Source organism: Neomonachus schauinslandi, chromosome 14 (genome assembly GCF_002201575.2).
Source record: "Neomonachus schauinslandi chromosome 14, ASM220157v2, whole genome shotgun sequence".
Lineage (NCBI taxonomy): Eukaryota > Metazoa > Chordata > Mammalia > Carnivora > Phocidae > Neomonachus > Neomonachus schauinslandi.
In genome coordinates, this window is record NC_058416.1 from 84,509,775 (window position 1) to 84,529,529 (window position 19,755).

General features: G+C 38.1%; 1 protein-coding gene across 3 annotated transcripts in view; it reads right to left on the reverse strand.

Moving 5' to 3' along the window:
• Positions 1-19,755, reverse strand: part of IFT81 (intraflagellar transport 81) — a 185,084-nt gene that overhangs the window by 29,951 nt on the left and 135,378 nt on the right. For all 3 annotated transcript variants that reach the window (XM_021698603.1, XM_021698601.1, XM_044921123.1), the window contains one exon: positions 5,297-5,446. In XM_021698603.1, the coding sequence (XP_021554278.1) occupies positions 5,297-5,446 (150 nt within the window). The remainder of the gene's footprint in view (positions 1-5,296; positions 5,447-19,755) is intronic.

Below are 19,755 nucleotides of genomic sequence, written 5' to 3' on the forward strand. Positions count from 1 at the left end.
AAAGATATTATGAGATTTAAAAAAAAGTATATTTCCTAATTATCAAAGGGCCAATTTAACAGGAAGGTAATGATACTAGATTTGTATGGACTAATAACATAATCTCAGGATATTTGCAGTGGGTGCTCTGTCCTGATCTGCTTAGTGGGCCAGTGTACCTATCCCTTAGCTGTTGTGAGAATTGGCTGTTAATGGCTTACAGCTACCCCTTCTTCAAAGTGTGCCCTTGGCTGAATAAGAACTGTATCACACCACCTCCTGGCTGTGGGTAAGGGTCCACAGCACACGAGTGACTGACAGTGGGGTACAAAAAGGTAATTTTCTTACCTAAAGATGAGACTAACTTTGTGATGCAATTTGTGTTCTAGAGCTCCCCGTGGGATCAGACTGAAACTGGACTCCAAATGAATCCACTTTTCATCACTACTTAATTCTGGTTCCTTCACTTCCTTTCTCCTAAGAGCACTCTCTGACTTAATCACGTGAAGAAGAAGAATTCTTGTTTCAGGTTCTGCTTCTAGAGAACCTGACAAAACTATAAAAATGGGCTTCTAGAGTGGGATTACTCACTGAATGAATGGAACTGAAGGGTCCATCGCTGGTGGCAGGGTGAATATTGTTAGCATGTTATAGCAGTGCAATTGCTAAGACTTGTGGTGAACTGAGGCAGAGTATAAGTGGAAGGTGATTGTAGTGGTCATGAGAATGGACTGCTCAGATCTCCTTCGGGAGAGCCTGCTGAAACGGACTTCACTGACAGCCGTAACTGCTGCCCCTCTGGATCCACCGTCATGTTCCTACCAAGCCCATGCTTCCCCCAGGCTGCTCCTCGCATGACTGAGCATGGCAATAGTACTAGTGCTGGCCTGCTCCTGCCTGACAGCGTACTCCTCTAGTGGGTGACTGGCTCAGGAACTCCCCCTCATCCTGACCAAAACTTTCCTAAAACTGTGCTGCAGTCTGAGGCTCTTCCTACACAATCCTCCTTCCTTTTCTCTCCCTTCATGGTGCCAGACCTGCATTAGGGCCTAATGGTTTTCTCTGCCTCCTCTTGCTCCCTTCCCCTTATCTTTCAGTCCATTGGGTGTCTGCCTTCATCTTGGGTCAGGGTCCCAGGGTCCTGGGATCAAGCCCCGCTTCGGGCTCCTAGCTCAGTGGGGAACCTGCTTCTTCCTCTCCCCACTATATTTCCTCCAGCAATCTCTTGTACATCGAATCCCATCTTGGTGTCTGCTTCTTGAACTGTCACAGGGATGCAATAGCTGGTACAATGTTGCTGGTATTTGGGCAGTATGCAGAAATAATAACTAAAGGGACAATGGAATTGGGGTGGCTGTTGCTATGCTCCATTTATAGTTGAAGAGACAAAAGGACAGGCTCAAATATATTAATCATTAATTTAAAGCAAAGTGATAAAGTCAGAGAACCTTCTTAGGAGCTTCAAAGAAACCCTCATTTCCTATGGCTGAAGGGCAAAGGAAGCTGAAAACCAGGCACACAACTTAATTGTTAGCAGGATAAAACTTCAGAGAAGGCTGTATATATTCTATGACAAAGTCAGGGCTCTAAGAAAGGGTACTACTGAGTCCGGGATGGAATACCTGCATAGACTCACTTGAGAACCTTGAACCCCCCCTAGATTATCTTATATCCTCTGGTCAGTGGCAGATGGCTTAGCTTGTTGGTCAGGAGCCTGGGAGAATTAGGCACCAGGACTGGAAGACTAGGGACATGGAGGTCTGGGGAAGAGGCATGCAGATAGACCTACGGGAGTAACATACTAAGTGTGAAGATCTTTTCTCTTTTCATCATATGCTAATGGCCACTAGGAATGTCCAAAGCAGAAGAGAACACTAAACAACCAAGTGGAAAGGATGATTTGGACAGTAGATGTCAGGCACCCTCTGTCATTGGCCACCCAGTGCTTGGATAATGGGCTTATGAACAGAATGGTTATGCTGGCAAAGATGGAGGCTAAGCAAGGGCCAAACAGCATGCACTCTCTCTTGCCCATGGCCATCTAGCTATTCCCACTGCCAAATGTCTGACCTGGCAACAATAGGGAGACCAACCCTGAGCTCTAGATATGGAATCATACCTTGAGGAAACCAATCATCTTTCTGCCTTGAAAAGGGCAACATTTCATCCTGGCCTGGACTGACCCAGATTCTGGGTAAGTATTTGCTTTTCTTGCCCACAGTGCTTCAGCCAGCATCCCTATCCAAAGGCTCAGAGTATCTGGTCTACTGATACGGAATTCCATATAATATCACTCAGACCATGGGATTACTTTATGGCAAAGGAGATATGGTGGTGGACACATGACCATCGGATTCAGTCACCGTACCACATATCACACCATCCAGGAAGCTATTACCCTGATAGACTGGTAGAAGGGCCTTGTGAAGGTACAACTAAGGTACAGCTTAGAGTTGATGGCCTGTGAGGATGAGTTCTATTCTTCAGGATGGATGGAGTATACATTTTTTTTTTTAAAGATTTTATTTATTTATTTGAGACAGAGAGAATGAGAGACAGAGAGCATGAGAGGGAGGAGGGTCAGAGGGAGAAGCAGACTCCCTGCCGAGCAGGGAACCCGATGCGGGACTCGATCCCGGGACTCCAGGATCATGACCTGAGCCGAAGGCAGTCGCTTAACCAACTGAGCCACCCAGGCGCCCCGGATGGAGTATACATTTTAAACCAATGCCCACCATTTGGTGCTGTGTTGCACACACAAAGAATCCATGGGTCTTGGAACTACGGAATGAAAGTATGAGTGTCACCACTCACTAGGATGCCCACTTCTCCACTTAGGGAATTATGTTTCCCTTCCGGACACCTTTAGGCTCTGTAGGTGTAGATGTTCTGGTTTCCAGAGTGGGCATGCTTTCACCAGAAAGCACATTACAAGGCCTTTAAACTTAATGCTCTGGCTACCATCTTGTCACTTGGGTTCCTCATGCCTGTAGACCATCAGGCAAAGAAAAGAGTTATTATACTGACAGGACATCATTATGCTATACAAATGCTGCTATATAATAAGGGCAGATAGGAATATATTTGGCACTCAGGTGACCCATTAGGGCATATCTTGGTACTCCCATGCCCGGTTTTAACAATAAATGAGTAAGTACAGCAACCACAGCCTGCTAAGGTCATGGTTCCTAGAGTCTCACACCTCTTAAAGATGAGGGGCTGGGTCATCCCACCAAGAAAGTCACTTAGACCAGTGAAGGTGCTAGCCAAACATGAGGGAAATCTAGAATGCTAAAGGAAGAAGATGTTGAGTATTACTATGCCCTTGGGACCAAATGCAGCACTGAGAGTTTTCATTTGTCCTATTAACCCTCCTCCTACAAATTTTCCTAGAAATTGTGACCAACTAGAATCCTGTAGAAGCTATACCTAAATGGAGTCAATTTAACATGAGAAACAGGTAGATCCCAGCATTACAAGGGATGGATTGTAATGGATGTTGTTGGTGCCTCACTCAGACCTCATCTGCAACCTGCCATGAGAGTTGTTGATTGCTAAAGGTTCACAGTTGCCCCCTTCTCCAGAGAATGCCCTCCCATTGGGCTAGGAGGTTACATCCTGCCACCAGCCACTGACTGACCGATATGGGAGTAAAAAGGCCAGCCCCTTTGCCTCAAGATGGAATCAACTTCACACTGCAATCTGACCTCCAAAGTTCCTCACAGAATCAAAATGAAGCTGTCTAATCAGGACTACATCCTTGCTTGGCTCTTTTCTGCTGCCCTATCTGCTTCCCTCACTCCCCTTCTTCTGAAGGTACTCCCTCCCTCAATAAATCACTTGTACAAAGTATTCCCTCTCAGGCTCTGCTCCAAGGAACCCAACTTAAGAAAAAATGTAAAGAAAAAACTGATGGAACTAAAAAAAGAAGCAGACAAAGCAATAATCATAGAGATTTTAACACACCTCTCTCAATAACTATGGAATAAGCAGACAAAAATCTCAATAGGAATATGGAAGATTTGAAATCATGGTTAACACAGTTGACTGAACTGACATATAGAGAACACCATCCCCAACAACTGCAGAATACACATTCTACTCAACTGTGCTGGGACAATTACCAAAAGAGACCATTTGCTGGACCATAATGCAATACTCAACAAATTTCAAAGGACTAAAATTACACAGAACGTTCTCTGGTCACAGTGGAAATAAGGTAGAAGTCAATAACAGAAAGGTAACTAGAAAATGTTTGGTTTTAAGCAACATTTGGTTTTAAGCAATAATCCATAGATCAAAGAAATCATAATGGAAATTGGAAAATATTTTTGAAGTGAACAATAACATAATTACTATTTATCAATTTTGAAAGTAGTGCCATTATGCACAGTAAATTTTCTATCTGAAGTTTCCTAGATGCAAACAATATTCAACAGCATGAGACACAAAGTTCATATTGCCAGCTAACCATGACTGGTTGAAACTTCATTCACATCCACCATATTAATGCTAGCTGGTAAACCAACATCCTGATGAAATAATTTCCCCATGGGTGAAAGGAACAAAAATCCAAATCAAGAAAATTCTGAGGAACTGGTGTCCACAATGAGAGATTTTGCTGTTAGAGGGACTACTCTGGGCTTAACTCTTTTCTGACAACTAAGGCACAAATACATAAGGTATAAGCTTGCAGGCAAACTTCCATATGGTATCTTTCCTAGATATTTCTTTCCAGAGCTCCGGAAGTAGTTGCTTAGAAATTTCTGCCCAGCAGGCCATGATAAATAAATATTTTATAGTCATTCTCTTGGTATGATAATTTTTCTCATATTAACTAGCTAATCAAAGAAAAACCTACTTGGAATTCAACTTCTATTAATTACCCCAAAGTCAGCACACATGAAAAAGTTAGTGTTTACTGCTACATTAAAAAATAAATGAGGGTGCACCTGGGTGGCTCAGTTTGTTAAGCATCTGACTCTTGGTTTTGGCTCAGGTCAAGATCTCAGGGTCATGAGATCAAGCCCCACATAAGGATCTGTGCTCAGCACAGAGTCTGCTTGAGAGTCTCTCCCTCTCCCTCTGTCCCACCCCTGCTCACACATATGTGCACTCTCTCTCTCTCAAATAAAATAAATAAAATCTTTAAAATAAGTAAAAAATAAATAAGTTTATATGATATCTCTGTAATTAATCAGAAAACATTAATAACTTTATGGTGTTTTCAGTAAAAGCAATAACCTCAGTATACAGCTATAACCCATAAACCTCCTGGCATTTATATTTCTAGCACAGCAAGATAATATTGTATTACCAGTTGATGTTGAATATTTTCATGACGTTGCTTAAGAAGTTCTTCTGTCCTCTGCAAGAGACCGAATTCAGCTTTAAATTCAGCTATTATTTGATGCTTCTTTTTGAAAACTGTACTCTTGCTTCGAAGTTTACTGACATATCGTTTGAACTATAAAAGAATACAGCAGATAACCTCATGAGTAGAAAAGTCATTGCTAAACATATATAACCTCATTGTACTAGAAAAATTTTATTGTCTCCTGTCCAACATGGGTATCACAAGTACATAATAATTACTTAGTTTCATTGGAAAACTTGGAAAGACTAACTGCTTAATTAAAATATTTTGTGTAGATTTTAGTTTTTGGACCCATCTAAATATTGTAAATCCTTACATAAAAGCTATTTGTTTTGGGCCTTACCAATAAGGATGTAAAAAACCAGAAACTCAACCCTATAAAAGTAAAAAGGTTAAAAAGGAAGGAGGAGGAGAAGAAGAAGAAGAAAAAGTAGGAAACCCACTCTGGCTGTGATCTTATCATGATATCTCTTGCATATTGTCCTATTATGGTAGCACTGCATCTACTGAGATTAATATAGCCAACCAGAATAGTTAACACTTGTAGCTACTACTTATCATTTAAGAAATGTACTCTGACCATATACACTAAGAAGCATCTGAGACATTGGGATGAAACTCATCCCAAACCTTAAAAAACTAAGAATATTCCAACTTAGTGGGAGTTTATAGTTGCTTAATTCAGCTATTTACCTACTAATGATATAAAGTTATAACTACTCTAATGGAAAGACCCCACTATTAAGTAATACCAACTATAGTTTGGAAAAGCAAATGAAATGAATAGGAATTAAAGTAATTCATTTGATAAACAGTACTTACTATTATGTACTAGGCACTATGCCAGACATGGAGAATAACACTCTAAACAAGATACTCAGAAGTCCTGCCCTTACCAAGCTTAAGGAAATAGTGGCAAAAACAAACATTGAACTGAGGTTTACAACCATGGTGAACATTATGAAGAAGTGAAGCAGTCCTGAGAGTAAATAATAAAAGAGTTTAGCCTGGGTTGGGATGAAGGCAAAAAAAGTGGGTCTTGGGATTTAGGGGAAGTGGATTATGGCAAGCTTCTCAAAATAATTACATTTAAGCCAAGACTGAAGAAGTAAGAGTGTGTTGGAGGAAGGAGGAAGAGGCAAAGAAGAACATTCCAGGTAGAGGAAACAGAAGGTGTAAAGATCCTGGCTCATTAAAAGTATTGCTTGATATAAGAAACAAATGCCAGAAGCAAATGTGAGAAATTTCTGGTATTTCTGAAACAGAACATAATACTTAAAAAAAAAAATCCTTCCTCGTATGTACCATTATACTAATAATTTTCAGATTTTTTTTTACTATATAAAATAATTTTTCTTCCTACTCCATCCTTTTATTAACTACATTATAAAGAAAATTTCCAAGTAAGAATTTGGCCTGTTATATTTAAGCACATCACTTCAAAACAAGTTTCCATTTTACCTAATACAAGGTAATTCTTTTTTTTTTGAAATTTTTATTTTATTTTTTTAAAGATTTTTAAAATTTATTTTAGTGACAGAAGTGTGAGCAGGGGGAGGATAAAAGAAGGAGGGAGAGAGAGAGAGAACCTCAAGCAGACTCTGTGCTGAGCATGGAGCCCAACGTGGGGCTTGATCTCCTGACCCCAAAATCATGACCTGAGCCAAAATCAAGAGTCGGATGCTTAACCAACTGAGCCACCCAGGCGCCCCATTACTTTTATTATTTATAAAATTATTTATAACTCTTCTCAAGTTAGCCTTTAAAAGGATTGGGTATTAAAAAGGCTAAGATTCTCAAAGAATTACCTTGTAGGGGAGTCTGGGTGGCTCCACAGGTTAAGCATCCCAACTCCTGATTTCGACTTACCTCATGATCTTGGGGTCATGAGATCGTGCGCCATGACAGGCTCTGTGCCAGCAGTGGAGCCTGCTTTTTTTTTTTTTTTTAAAGATTTTATTTATTTATTCATGACAGACAGAGAGAGAGAGAGAGAGAGAGAGGCAGAGGGAGAAGCAGGCTCCCAAGGAGCAGGGAGCCCGATGCGGGACTCGATCCCAGGACCCTGAGATCATGACCTGAGCCGAAGGCAGACGCTTAACCATCTGAGCCACCCAGGCGCCTGAGCCTGCTTAATATTCTCTCTCTCACTACCCCTCCCCCCTCTAAATAATAATAGTAATTAACGTATTACTGAAATTTTGGAAAACAGAAAAAGGAAAAATTCACTTGAAGCCACTATTCCAATGTAAGTTCTACTACCATGTTGCTATTTTTCCTCCTAATTTTTTTTTAAAGATTTTTTTTTTTATTTGAGACAGAGAGAATGAGAGAGAGAGAGAGCACATGAGAGGGGGGAGGGTCAGAGGCAGAAGCAGGCTCCCTGCCGAGCACGGAGCCCGATGCGGGACTCGATCCAGGGACTCCAGGATCATGACCTGAGCCGAAGGCAGTGACTTAACCAACTGAGCCACCCAGGCGCCCTATTTTTCCTCCTAATTTTTAAGGCTAAACATAAGGGCAATAATTCTAAATTGTAAGGTAGTTAAATAGGAAGCACAGCATTTCTAAAATTTAGGTGATTTTTTTCCTTATTTGGAAATCCAATCAATTTTCAAATTGATTGATTTTTCAGTACGCAACAATAGTGAGATTAAAAATTCTTCACATAAAAATAACCATCTAATTCCTAGTTTAGACATCTTTTAAAACTTGACTTAAACTTTGAAAGAAATGAAGAACCCACTGTGTTTTAGAAGAAGGAAGTTCAAAATATTTTTCTCTCCATGATTAAGTTAGTTTTAATAGTAAGGAATCCAGCCCACACACAGCAAATTATCAATGGCTGGATTATAGGAATGGTTTAAAAATTTAAGTCATACCAATGTATCCAGAGTCCAATAACTTGCAATTTTTCCTTTTAAAGAATAAATGTGTAAGCCTGACATAACCACAGACTCAGAATCCTTAGAGTAACTGTATGTTCTATTAAAAGTGTCCTGGGCAAAGTGCCCCAAATGAAATCAACCCTGTTCATCTGCTATCTTCTGTATTATCTAGGCCAATTTTTCCCTTCTTTATCATGCTGTGCTCCAGAATTATTTTTAAAAGCTAAAAGCTATAAATATTTTTGGTAGAAGAACAAACCCACCAATTACTCAATATGCTCTATGCTAACTGGTTATTATTTGACATTCACAGGACAAACTACCTAAGGGAAGGGTAGTCAGGGCCAGATTAATGATAGTTATGTACAATTAAGCAATAGGTGGCCATCAAAGCAGTCTAAGGGATCCACTACGCTGGATGAAATTAGAGGACAGAAAACACATTATCAATGTTTTTCCTCCATTGGAAGTTTCTTCTCACTATCATTTGGATTTTAGGTTATTTCTGAATTTTCAAGTTGTTACAAAAAACCATGATGAATATATTGAAGCTAAAACTTCAGAAACATTCTTAACAATTTCTATAGGACATACTTCCAGAAATGGTCAGAAGGAAATAAGGTTTTGATATGTTTTGTCAAACTGCCCTTCAAAGGCTATTTATAGTGCCTTTAATAATTGTCAACTTGATAATTAAAATAGTATTTTACTTTTTATTTGCATTTTTTTATTAAGGAAATTCACTTTTTTTGTCATGTTCATTATTCATCTGGGGGAATTTTTTTTAATGATTTGCCTGTCTTTGGCCCATTTTTTTATTGGAGCTTTTAATTTTTCCTGTGGATCTGTAACAGTGATTCTCAAACTTTTTGGTCTCAGGAAAGCTTTATGTATTTTTAAAATTATTAAAGCTCTCAAAGGGATTTTGTTTATGTAGACTGCTGCTGTGGCAAACTTGAGGGAAAAGAACACAATTTCAATTAATGGACCCCTTACTTCATAACATATAAAAATCAGTTCCAACTGGATTACAGACTTAAATGTGAAAGATAAACATCTTTTAGGATATAAGAAAATATCACCATACCTTTGAGATAGGAAAGGATTTATTAAACAAGACGCAAAAAGCACAAACTGAAAATAGATGATCAATAAACTTAACTTGGCTAAAATCAAGAACTTTTGTTCATCAAAGTATATATTAAGAGATTAGGAATATAAATCACAAATTGGGAGAGCATATTTGTAACACATTAAACCAACAAAGGATTTGTATCCAACATATATAAATTAAACCTATAAATCAATAAATGAAAGACAAATAATCCAACAGAAAAATGGATAAAATACTTGAATAGTCACTTTGCAGAAGAGAAATCCAAGATGACCAATAAACATATTAAAGGATGCTCAACCTCATTAGTAACCAGTAATACAAACTAAAACCACAGTAAGATACTATTTTTTTTTTTTAAGATTTTATTTATTTATTTGACAGAGAGAGACACAGCGAGAGAGGGAACACAAGCAGGGGGAGTGAGAGAGGGAGAAGCAGGCTTCCCGCAGAGCAGGGAGCCCGACGCGGGGCTCGATCCCAGGACCCTGAGATCATGACCTGAGCCGAAGGCAGACGTTTAACGACTGAGCCACCCAGGCGCCCACAGTAAGATACTATTTTAACATCCACCCAATTAGCAAAAAGAAGTCCTTCAATACTAAGTGTTGGTGAAGATATGGAAGAAGTGGAATACCTGTATACCACAGGAAATGGAGGATTTATAATTTAGAACAATAGTTTGGAAAACACTTCATATCTACTTCAGCTGACACTGTGTTCAGCCTATGCCCCACCAACTCCACTCCAATAAATAGCAGGGCTTCTCAAACTTACCTATGGTGATGGAGCAGTTTTAAAAATTTCTAATCATTTGTAGATACTTAAATAAAACAATAAAAATATTTAGGAAACATCACGTTCCTATAAATGTTTCTAAATGCTTCTGTTCAACTTATATGGTCATGGATTAGTAACTAACAGTTTATGGGCTAAAACAGGACTTCAGACAACTCTTTGAATAGAACTGCTCCAGAGTAGAGCTTCGTAAATGCAGTATGCTCCAGTGCACTCACGTGGCACAAATATTAAGTGTATGCCAAGATAGTAATCCACTAAGACTTTGCAGCAGTTGGGCAAGATACTATAAAGAACTCCCAAGCCAGTCACCCTCAGCTGTACGCAGCCTTGTCCTTTTACCTCAGTATGCTAAACAATGATCAATTTTTTTTAAGTGTCATATTGTGAAAAAAGTTAAACACTGCTCTGGAGAAATTCTGTTCATAGTCACATACATAAGAATGTTGACAGAAACACTGCAATAGCAAAAAACTGGAAAACAAGCCACAACAAATTGTTGTATATTCAACTACATATATACAGTGAAAGTAAACAATTTTAAGTTCAAGAAATAATGTACAGCAAAACAAGCAAGTTACAGAATATACAGAGTATGCTTCCATTAGTATTGCTTAGGAAAACTAAACAATATAGTTCAGGGACACAAATGTGTGGTCAAACAGCAAATAAGAGTCAGAAAATGACAAATACCTAACTTGAGATGGTGGTTACCTCTTAGAGGGGTGGAAATCAAATAGGATAAAGGAGAGGCACACAGAGAACCTCAAAGGTTCTTTTTTTAAGCTGAGTGCTAAGTATATGTTCATGATCTCATTGTTCTTTACTCTTCACATATGATACACACACACACACACACACACATATAAACACATTGTCACCTACCTTTACTTAACACATTTTTAAAAATGAACCATTTTGAAAAGTAAATAAACATTAAAGAATCAATATAGAAGGTCCCATATCTAACCAATGAGTTCCAGAAGAAGAGAATTAAAAAAAAAAGATTTTATTTATTTATTTGACAGAGAGAAAAAGACAGAGTGCAAAAGCAGGGGGAGCAGCAGGCAGAGGGAGAGGGAGAAGTAGGCTCCCCACTGAGCAGAGAGCAAGACTCAGAGCTCGATCCCCGGACCCTGGGATCGAGCCCCGCATCGGGCTCCCTGCTCCGCGGGAAGCCTGCTTCTCCCTCTCCCACTCCCCCCGCTTGTGTTCCTGCTCTCGCTGTGTCTCTCTCCGTCAAATAAATAAATAAAATCTTTAAAAAAAAAAAAGAAAGAAAGAAATAATACAAGAAAATCTCCCAGAACTGAAGGATATAAGATTCTAAATTGAAAGGACCAATAGAATTCCCAGCTCAATGAAAGAAGAAAAGATTATTTAAGCCCATAACCTTAAAAATTTAGAAAATCAGAGGTAAAGAGAAAATCCCAAAAGTTTCAAGAAGAGTTAAAAGAACAAGAATAGTAACAATAAAAGATCATATCAAAGGAATGGGAATTAAAACTGCCTCAGACAGCAACACTGAACACTAGAAGACAACAGAACAATGTCTTCAAAATTCTCAGGGAAAAAGATTTTCAACCAGAATTCACCATTCCATCAAACTATCAATCATGGATGGAATGGAGTAAAGACAAGATGGAATAAACACAGATGGAATAAAGACAGTTTCATACAAGCAAGATTCTCAAAAATGTACCTTCCAAGTCCCTCTTTTTCAGGAACATTCTCTATTACAACAAGGAAATAAACCAAGAAAGAGAAGACTTGGGATGTGGAAAGCAGGGGATCCAAAACAGGAAAATGGTTAAAGAATTTTCAGGATGATGACTATGAAGCCCCAGATTACAGTTTACAGCAAGCCTATGGTTCACAGCAAGTCTAGATATAAATCTTCCGACTGGAACAGAAGAATGAGAGGGACTCCAAAAAGAATACACCTAAGGTTTACAAAATATAATTAATAGATTACTGTGTATGGACATATGCCATATTAAGATAAATTGTACAGTTCTATCAGAAGGTCTGGAGCTGAGTGGGTGATAGGTACATGAAAAAACTAACCAAACAAAAACAAAAAAAATAGGTCAGTATTAATTTTTTTTAAGTGTACAAGTGTACAAGACTACAAGGATATGTAATCATAGTATACTACGTGGCTCAGCTGTAAACTGTGTTTCTACAATTATCATAATGAGGGCGCCTGGGTGGCTCAGTCATTAAGTGTCTGCCTTCAGCTCAGGTCAAGATCCCAGGGTCCTGGGATCGAGCCCCGCATCAGGCTCCCTGCTCCTCAGGAAGCCTGCTTCTCCCTCTCCCACTCCCCCTGCTTGTGTTCCCTCTCTCGCTGTGTCTCTCTCTGTCAAATAAGTAAATAAAATCTTTAAAAAAAATTATCATAGGGAGGCTCTAATGAATGGAAGGATGGGGTATGGGGGTAGACAGGGAATGAGAAGTGTAGGCTAAACCCTCATCTCCTATGGTAGTATATCCAAAATGGAAAAAAAATTTTAAGTTTCAGCACAAACATGCTATTTAGAAATGTAAAAGTAAATACTATAAGAAACAACCAAAGGCATTAAGAGAGATTGCCTCAAGGAAGCATGACTTGGGAATGTGAAAGGGGATCATTATTTTCATTATAAGCTTTGTAGTACTATTTTAAACTACATATTTGTATCAATCTAAAAAAAGTATAATTAAATTAAAAGTACAACCCACCTCAAAGAAAGCCCATCACCAACAAAAACCTAACAGCTGACAGATTTTATTTTGAATAGACTTTGAGTATTAAAAATTAAATTCACTCATAATTCCATGTTGTAACAATTTATATGAGCAAAAAGTCACAAATAATTTCATTTAGGACTTAATCATTAAGGTCCTAGGAGCAGTACAACAAGGTCACAGAAGCAGTTCAGAGAGGTGTTAAGATCATAGGCTTTGGAGTCAGAGAAATGTAATTTCAAATCCTGGCTCCAGCACTTAAAGTGACCTTAGGCAATTACTGTTTTGTCTTTATATATCAATTCAATTGAAATAAAAAAAAAAGGAGGTAACAATACTTATCTCAGAGTGATATGAAAATGTATGTAAGGCAATTAGCACAATGCCTAGTGTAGCATTCAATAAATAGGAGCTATCATTGTTATAATTAATTATGCCACAATGGTTTAATAAAGCAAATTCTTGACCTAAACATTTGCAATTATTAATAACCATAATTGTCACCATATGGTAGCCAATTCTTGAAAATACTTTATTACCGTGTAAAGGGTTTTTTAGAACCTCTGAGAATCAAAACATACAATGTTACCATTATAAAATGAATGATTATTTGTCTAAAATAATATTAGGTAGTTTTTAAATAAAATCTATAAAATATACCAAAATTCTATAAAAATTGAATAATGGATAATGATTAATAATGTCTATCACTCTGTTTGAATGTAGTTAAGGAGTACCTAGAAAATAAGAGATGATAACTGTTTCTTCTAAATAGTAAAGAAATAAAGAAACGTCAAGTAATTAAGCAGAAAAGTAAAAATCTAGGTGTGATGGATGCTCTTTAGAACTAAAATAGAATAATTAGTGCACCGGGGTGACTCAGTTGGTTAAGCGACTGCCTTCAGCTCAGGTCGCGATCCTGGAGTCCTGGGATTGAGTCCCACATCGGGCTCCCGGCTCAGCGGGGAGCCTGCTTCTTCCTCTGATCCTCTCCCCTCTCATGCTGTTTCTCTCTTTCTCTCATATAAATTTTTTAAAAATCTTAAAAAAACAGAATAATTACTACTGCAAGCAATGACAAATCTATATACTCTCAGTACAACTATGTAAAGATTTTGAATATATATATATATTTATAAGCCAAGATTGGGAGAGAATTAAGAAATAAAAATAGCTGTTGTATTGGGCGGATAGAGTTATGAGTGAATTTTGGGGGATTTATTTTTTAAATACTTAATTTAAAAATATTTTTAAAATAATCTTTAAAGGAACTCTGGCATAGGAGATAAGCAACAGATTCTTGGAACATTAAGGAAAAGCTTTCTATAGTTCACTATAGCAGGTTAATAAAGCAAATTTGTCATTAAAGTGAACTAGAAAGCTTGCCACTGTGCAGGAAGGTCCAGTATAGCAGCTATTACTAATCATTTGGACCAATATACATTTGTTACCTAAATTTGTCACTTATGAAGAACAGCCATCATTTTAAATGCTGAGATCAATAAGATTAAAGCTTTATAGAGCTAGCTAGCTTCTAGCTTCAGGACTAATTTTACAGATTCCTTTGTGATCAAAATGGAATTTGCCAGATGTTATTTCTCTTTTTACCATTTAATATGTCTTAGAACCTTTAATAGTAATGATCAAAATCTGGGCTAGCTTTTTAAATGGACAAAGCAGCTTATTTCCTTAAGTATATAACCATTTACAAATGCTTGTCAAGCTTATCTGGAACTCAAAAGCATTATTAGATTCCAGGTATCAATCTGGATATTTATGCAGAAACAAGCATCTCTCTGCTCCTGCTGCAAATTTTCTACCTCAGTATCCGGCATGAAAACTATTTTCACAGTAATTAGCTGTGAGGACCTTACAAGACAACCATATAATAAATACTTCATATTGTCAAGAACCACAAAAATCTATTTTTTTGAAAAAGCACTATTTCCCTTTTACAGAAAAGGAAACCTATAGAGAAATTAATACAACTCACCAAATTTCAGCAAGTTGGAAAAACTGGACTAGAATGAGTACTTTTGTCCTCAAATCCTGTTAGTCCAATATGCATGCTATTTTCCATTTCTTAATTAAATCACATCTTTGTCAGTTACTTCATCAAATGATTTTTAAGCATGGAAAACTACAGAAAAAGGCCCAAGAAAGTTAGGTGTCACATGAGGTAACACCAACTGTTCAAGAGTAGCATGAATATGACCAATGATCACGAATTTTTCACCCATTTGTCAGTGTCTTCTATTTTGTCTGAATTCAGACTTGTAGAAAACCCGAAGAGACTGTCTTTTCATGTTATGCTGAATAAATCATTTGGACTCCCTGAAGTCTGGTCTCAGATATTTGTTTTAAGGCAAGAAAAAGTTTCAAAGCAATCTTTGTTTTCTGTTAAAATGATAGTCTTCAAATCACCCATCATAACTAGTGCCAACACAGACACACATACAAATACAATTCTAAACTTTTGCAACCTGTTAGTATTAGGTTTTTAGCTTTAAATTAGAAAATTTGGGGGCGCCTGGGTGGCTCAGTCGCTTAAGTGTCCGACTCTTGATTTCGGCTCAGGTCATGATCTCAGGGTCCTGGGATCACCCCCCCCCCCCCACCGGGCTCCACACTCAGCGTGGAGTCTGCTTGAGATTCTCTCTCCCTCTGCCCCTCCCCCCCTGTGCTCACTTGCAATCTCTCTCAAATAAATAAATAGATCTTAAAAAAAAATTAAAAAATAAATTAGAAAGCATAAGCAATGTAATTACCCATAAATGGTAGTGAATAGTTAATTGCTAATTCTTTTGAGTATATATACCAGCATATATATTGCTTATTATATGTTTTATTATATGTCTTAAATGAAACTTGCGTATTATATGCTTATCATATGTCTTAAATGAGACTTAAATGAAACTTGTGGCACAGGAACATCCATCTGTGAAACACAGTTAATCATGCCATCAAGGTCTCTAAGCTTCTATTATAAATCAAATCACCACCACACAGCTGTTACTACATTAGACATAATGGATTTTTCAACTGCTGTCCAAGCAGTTAACTCTCAAAACATTTTGCTATGAAAAGTTTTCAAATTTTGGGCTGCAACTGTGGCTAGCTAGATTACATGCATAATATACTACTTCTATTACAGTGATTTGAGCCAGACTTATTTGATTTTGTTTTGTTCTATCTCTTGGGAAATTTTAGGGGCCTCGGGTCCTGCTATGAACTCTAAAGGGTGTAATGTGACTTGAAAGGTTCTAAAAATATCACAGGTTTGCCTGGGCTCACTTAGAAGGGTGGATGATTCAATTACAAGTGTCAAAATTTGATTCCTAATTTTTCGGGATCTGACAGCTGCAGCAAACCTTGCCAGGATTCCCTTATCTTCACTGTGCTTCTCTTTGAAGTATTTAAAGAAGATTTCATAATCTTTGCAATTTAGCTCTAGGATTTCTATCGATAGCTGTAGAATGAATTGGTGGGATCTTTCTAAAACTTCTTATAAACATTATTTGACCAAGCACATTTTTAAAGCAGTCATAACTGCAAAACAGGTGAGCTTCTTGTAATGGTTAGGGAACAAAACATAATGGACTCTATACTCATACAGCATTAACCAGGAGTGACCTTTCAATGCATGAAGTGCCAACAGAACCTTAACCAGAGGTTCATTTGTTACTATAAAAAAGTTCAGACCCTGGGGCGCCTGGGTGGCTCACTCAGTTGAATGACTGATTTTGGTTTCAGATCAGGTCGTGATCTCATGGGTGATGGGATCGAGCCCCGCATCCGGCTCCACCCTCGGCAGGGAGTCTGCTTGAGATTTTCTCCCTCTGCCCCTTCCCTGGGCCCTCTAAAATAAATAAATAAATAAATCATAAAAAAAAAAAAGTTCAGAACCAAAAGGCATGCATTCATTTGAATGACAGCTCTAGGAAGGGTACCAGCATTGCATCATCAGGGCTGATTTTTTTGTTTGCTTTTTCAAATAGTTAAAGGAGAGATTCAGAGATATCAAAATGACTAAGATGGGAAATCAGTAGCTATGTGGGACTTACTACAAGAGGCACAGACTCTCTTCTTTGCTCTTCCATTAAGAGAGATAGTCATCACACTCAGATTGCCACCTATGAAATAGCAAAATTTGTACTTACCAAAGAATTAACGGAGGCTAACAGTTTAAATGGCAAATTTAGGTTTGTGGTTAGGTATCTAAAAATAACTTTATCTGGGATGCTTGGGTGGCTCAGTCTGTTACACGTCTGCCTTCAGCTCAGGTCATGATCCCAGGGTCCTGGGATTGAGTCCCAAATCGGGCTCCTTGCTCAGTGGGGAGCCTGCTTTTCCCATTGCCTGCCACACACACACTCTCTCTCTCCCCCTCTCTCTCTCTAACAAATAAATAAAAGCTTTAAAAAAATAAAAAAATAAAAAAAACTTTGTACAATGAAATATACAACTACGGTTAAGACAAAGAGTTAATATAAGTAATTTTTCCTATCAACTGAAGCCTACAAAGAAGTGCCAAGACATTTTTAATATTATCACTTTTCTGATGAAAAACATACATATATCTAGATTACATTATATGCTTTCAGATTTCCACACATTTACTAAGTGCCTGTTACATGCCAGGTATTAAGTAAATGATGGTGAACAAGAGATAAGCCCCTGCCACCGTGGAGCTTACTGCTTTCTTAGGGGAAGCAGAAACTGAACAAGTGTTCTTTTTTTATTTTATTTTTTTATTTTTATTTTTTTATTCTTATTTTTTTAAAGATTTTATTTATTTATTTGAGACAGAATGAGAGAGAGAGAGAGCACATGAGAGGGGGGAGGGTCAGAGGGAGAAGCAGGCTCCCCGCCGAGCAGGGAGCCCGATGCGGGACTCGATCCAGGGACTCCAGGATCATGACCTGAGCCGAAGGCAGTCGCTTAACCAACTGAGCCACCCAAGCGCCCTGAACAAGTGTTCTTAAGGTGTTGTATGGTACAACACACAGGAACAGAGTACTATGGGAGTACATTTCAGGGTCATGGGGTATGAGCTGGGGAAAAATAACAGGGGTATTATTCTGGAAGACATGCTCCTTAATTAAGTTTATTACATTACCTTAAAAACATCATACTGACTACAGCAATCTTTTATAACAACTCAGAGTCAAATGTATGATCATTAACTTACACTTTGCTATAATACTGTTTTTATGTCCCTTCTTACACTGAATCCTGCATAAAGTTAGATAATTCTATGCAAACATTTTAAAAGCACTCCAAATTAAGGAAAACTAAGGTCACTTATTTTAATACTTAAAATCCTGTCCAAATAATTCAAGTTATCATAACTTAGAATAACTGCAATAATTTGCATTTAGAAAGTCCTAAGAGAAAACCACATGAGGATTCTAACTTAGGAGGGGAATTTTGGGGTCATATGGTAATTCTGTGTTTGGCTTTTGAAGAATTGTCATACTGTTTTCCACAGCAGGTACACCACTTTATAGACAAGGAAACTGAGGCACAGAGGAGTTCGGTAACACGTTGAGGCTGAAAAGCTGATAGGTGGCAGAGCAGAGATCTGCACACAGGTGTTCTGGCTCCAGAGCTGATTCTTTTAACTTCCACAGAATTCTCTTAACCTCCTCATTTACTGACATGGAAAAATCTCCAAAACATTTTATTAAAAGCAAGTTGTACAATACACACAGTATAAAACCATTTATATTTTTAAAAACCCATAAAACAGTATTATCTATGACTATCTTTAAAGAAAGGGCTGAAAGGATACACAAAACTGGAAGCAGGGGTTTCTCTCTGGTAAAGGGACTGAGGGACTCGGATTCGGGGTGGGAGGTAGTCAAGGAAGACTTTGACTTTATGTGTGTTGTTTGATTTTCACACCACAAGAACATATTCAGGTATTACTTATATAATCATATTTTTTAAGATTAAAAAAAATCCAAAACATTGATCCAGTCCAATCTTTTTTTCTACTAAATGCACACATTACTTCTAAAATGTCCCTCGGGGCGCCTGGGTGGCTCAGATGGTTAAGCGTCTGCCTTCGGCTCAGGTCATGATCCCGGAGTCCTGGGATCGAGTCCCGCATCGGGCTCCCTGCTCTGCGGGAAGTCTGCTTCTCCCTCTGCCTCTCTCTCTCTCTCTCATGAATAAATAAATAAAATCTTTAAAAAAAATAAAAAAATAAAATGTCCTCATCCAGCTTCTGTCATAATATTTTATTAATTAATTAATTTATTTATTTATTTTTAAAGATTTTATTTATTTCTTTGACAGAGACAGAGACAGTGAGAGCAGGAACACAAGCAGGGAAAGTGGGAGAGAGAGAAGCAGGCTTCCCGCTGAGCAGGGAGCCCGATGTGGGACTCGATCCCAGGACCCTGGGATCATGACCTGAGCCGAAGGCAGCCGCTTAACGACTGAGCCACCCAGGCGCCCTGTCATAATATTTTAAATGGTGGAGCACTCTACTTCACCAAAGCAGCCTGCCTAACTACTGAAGAAAGCTTAAGTTGTAGAAATTTTCCCTTATAGCCAATCAAGTATTTCTTTCTCACCATTGGTCCTAATTCTGCCTTCTCTCAAACAAATAAGAAGAATACTAATCCATCTGTGTCAGGGGTCCCCAAGACCATCCCCAGGTTCAATGATTTGCTAGGAGGACTCACACACAGAACTCAGCATATAGTCATACTCTTGGCAATGCTTTATTACAATGAAAACATAAAAGCAAAACCAGCAAAGGGAAAAGGAACACGGGGTGAAATCCAGAGGAAACCAGGGGCAAGCTTCCAAGAGTCTTCTCCCTTAATTCCTCCAGCAATGAGTTATAACAATATGTG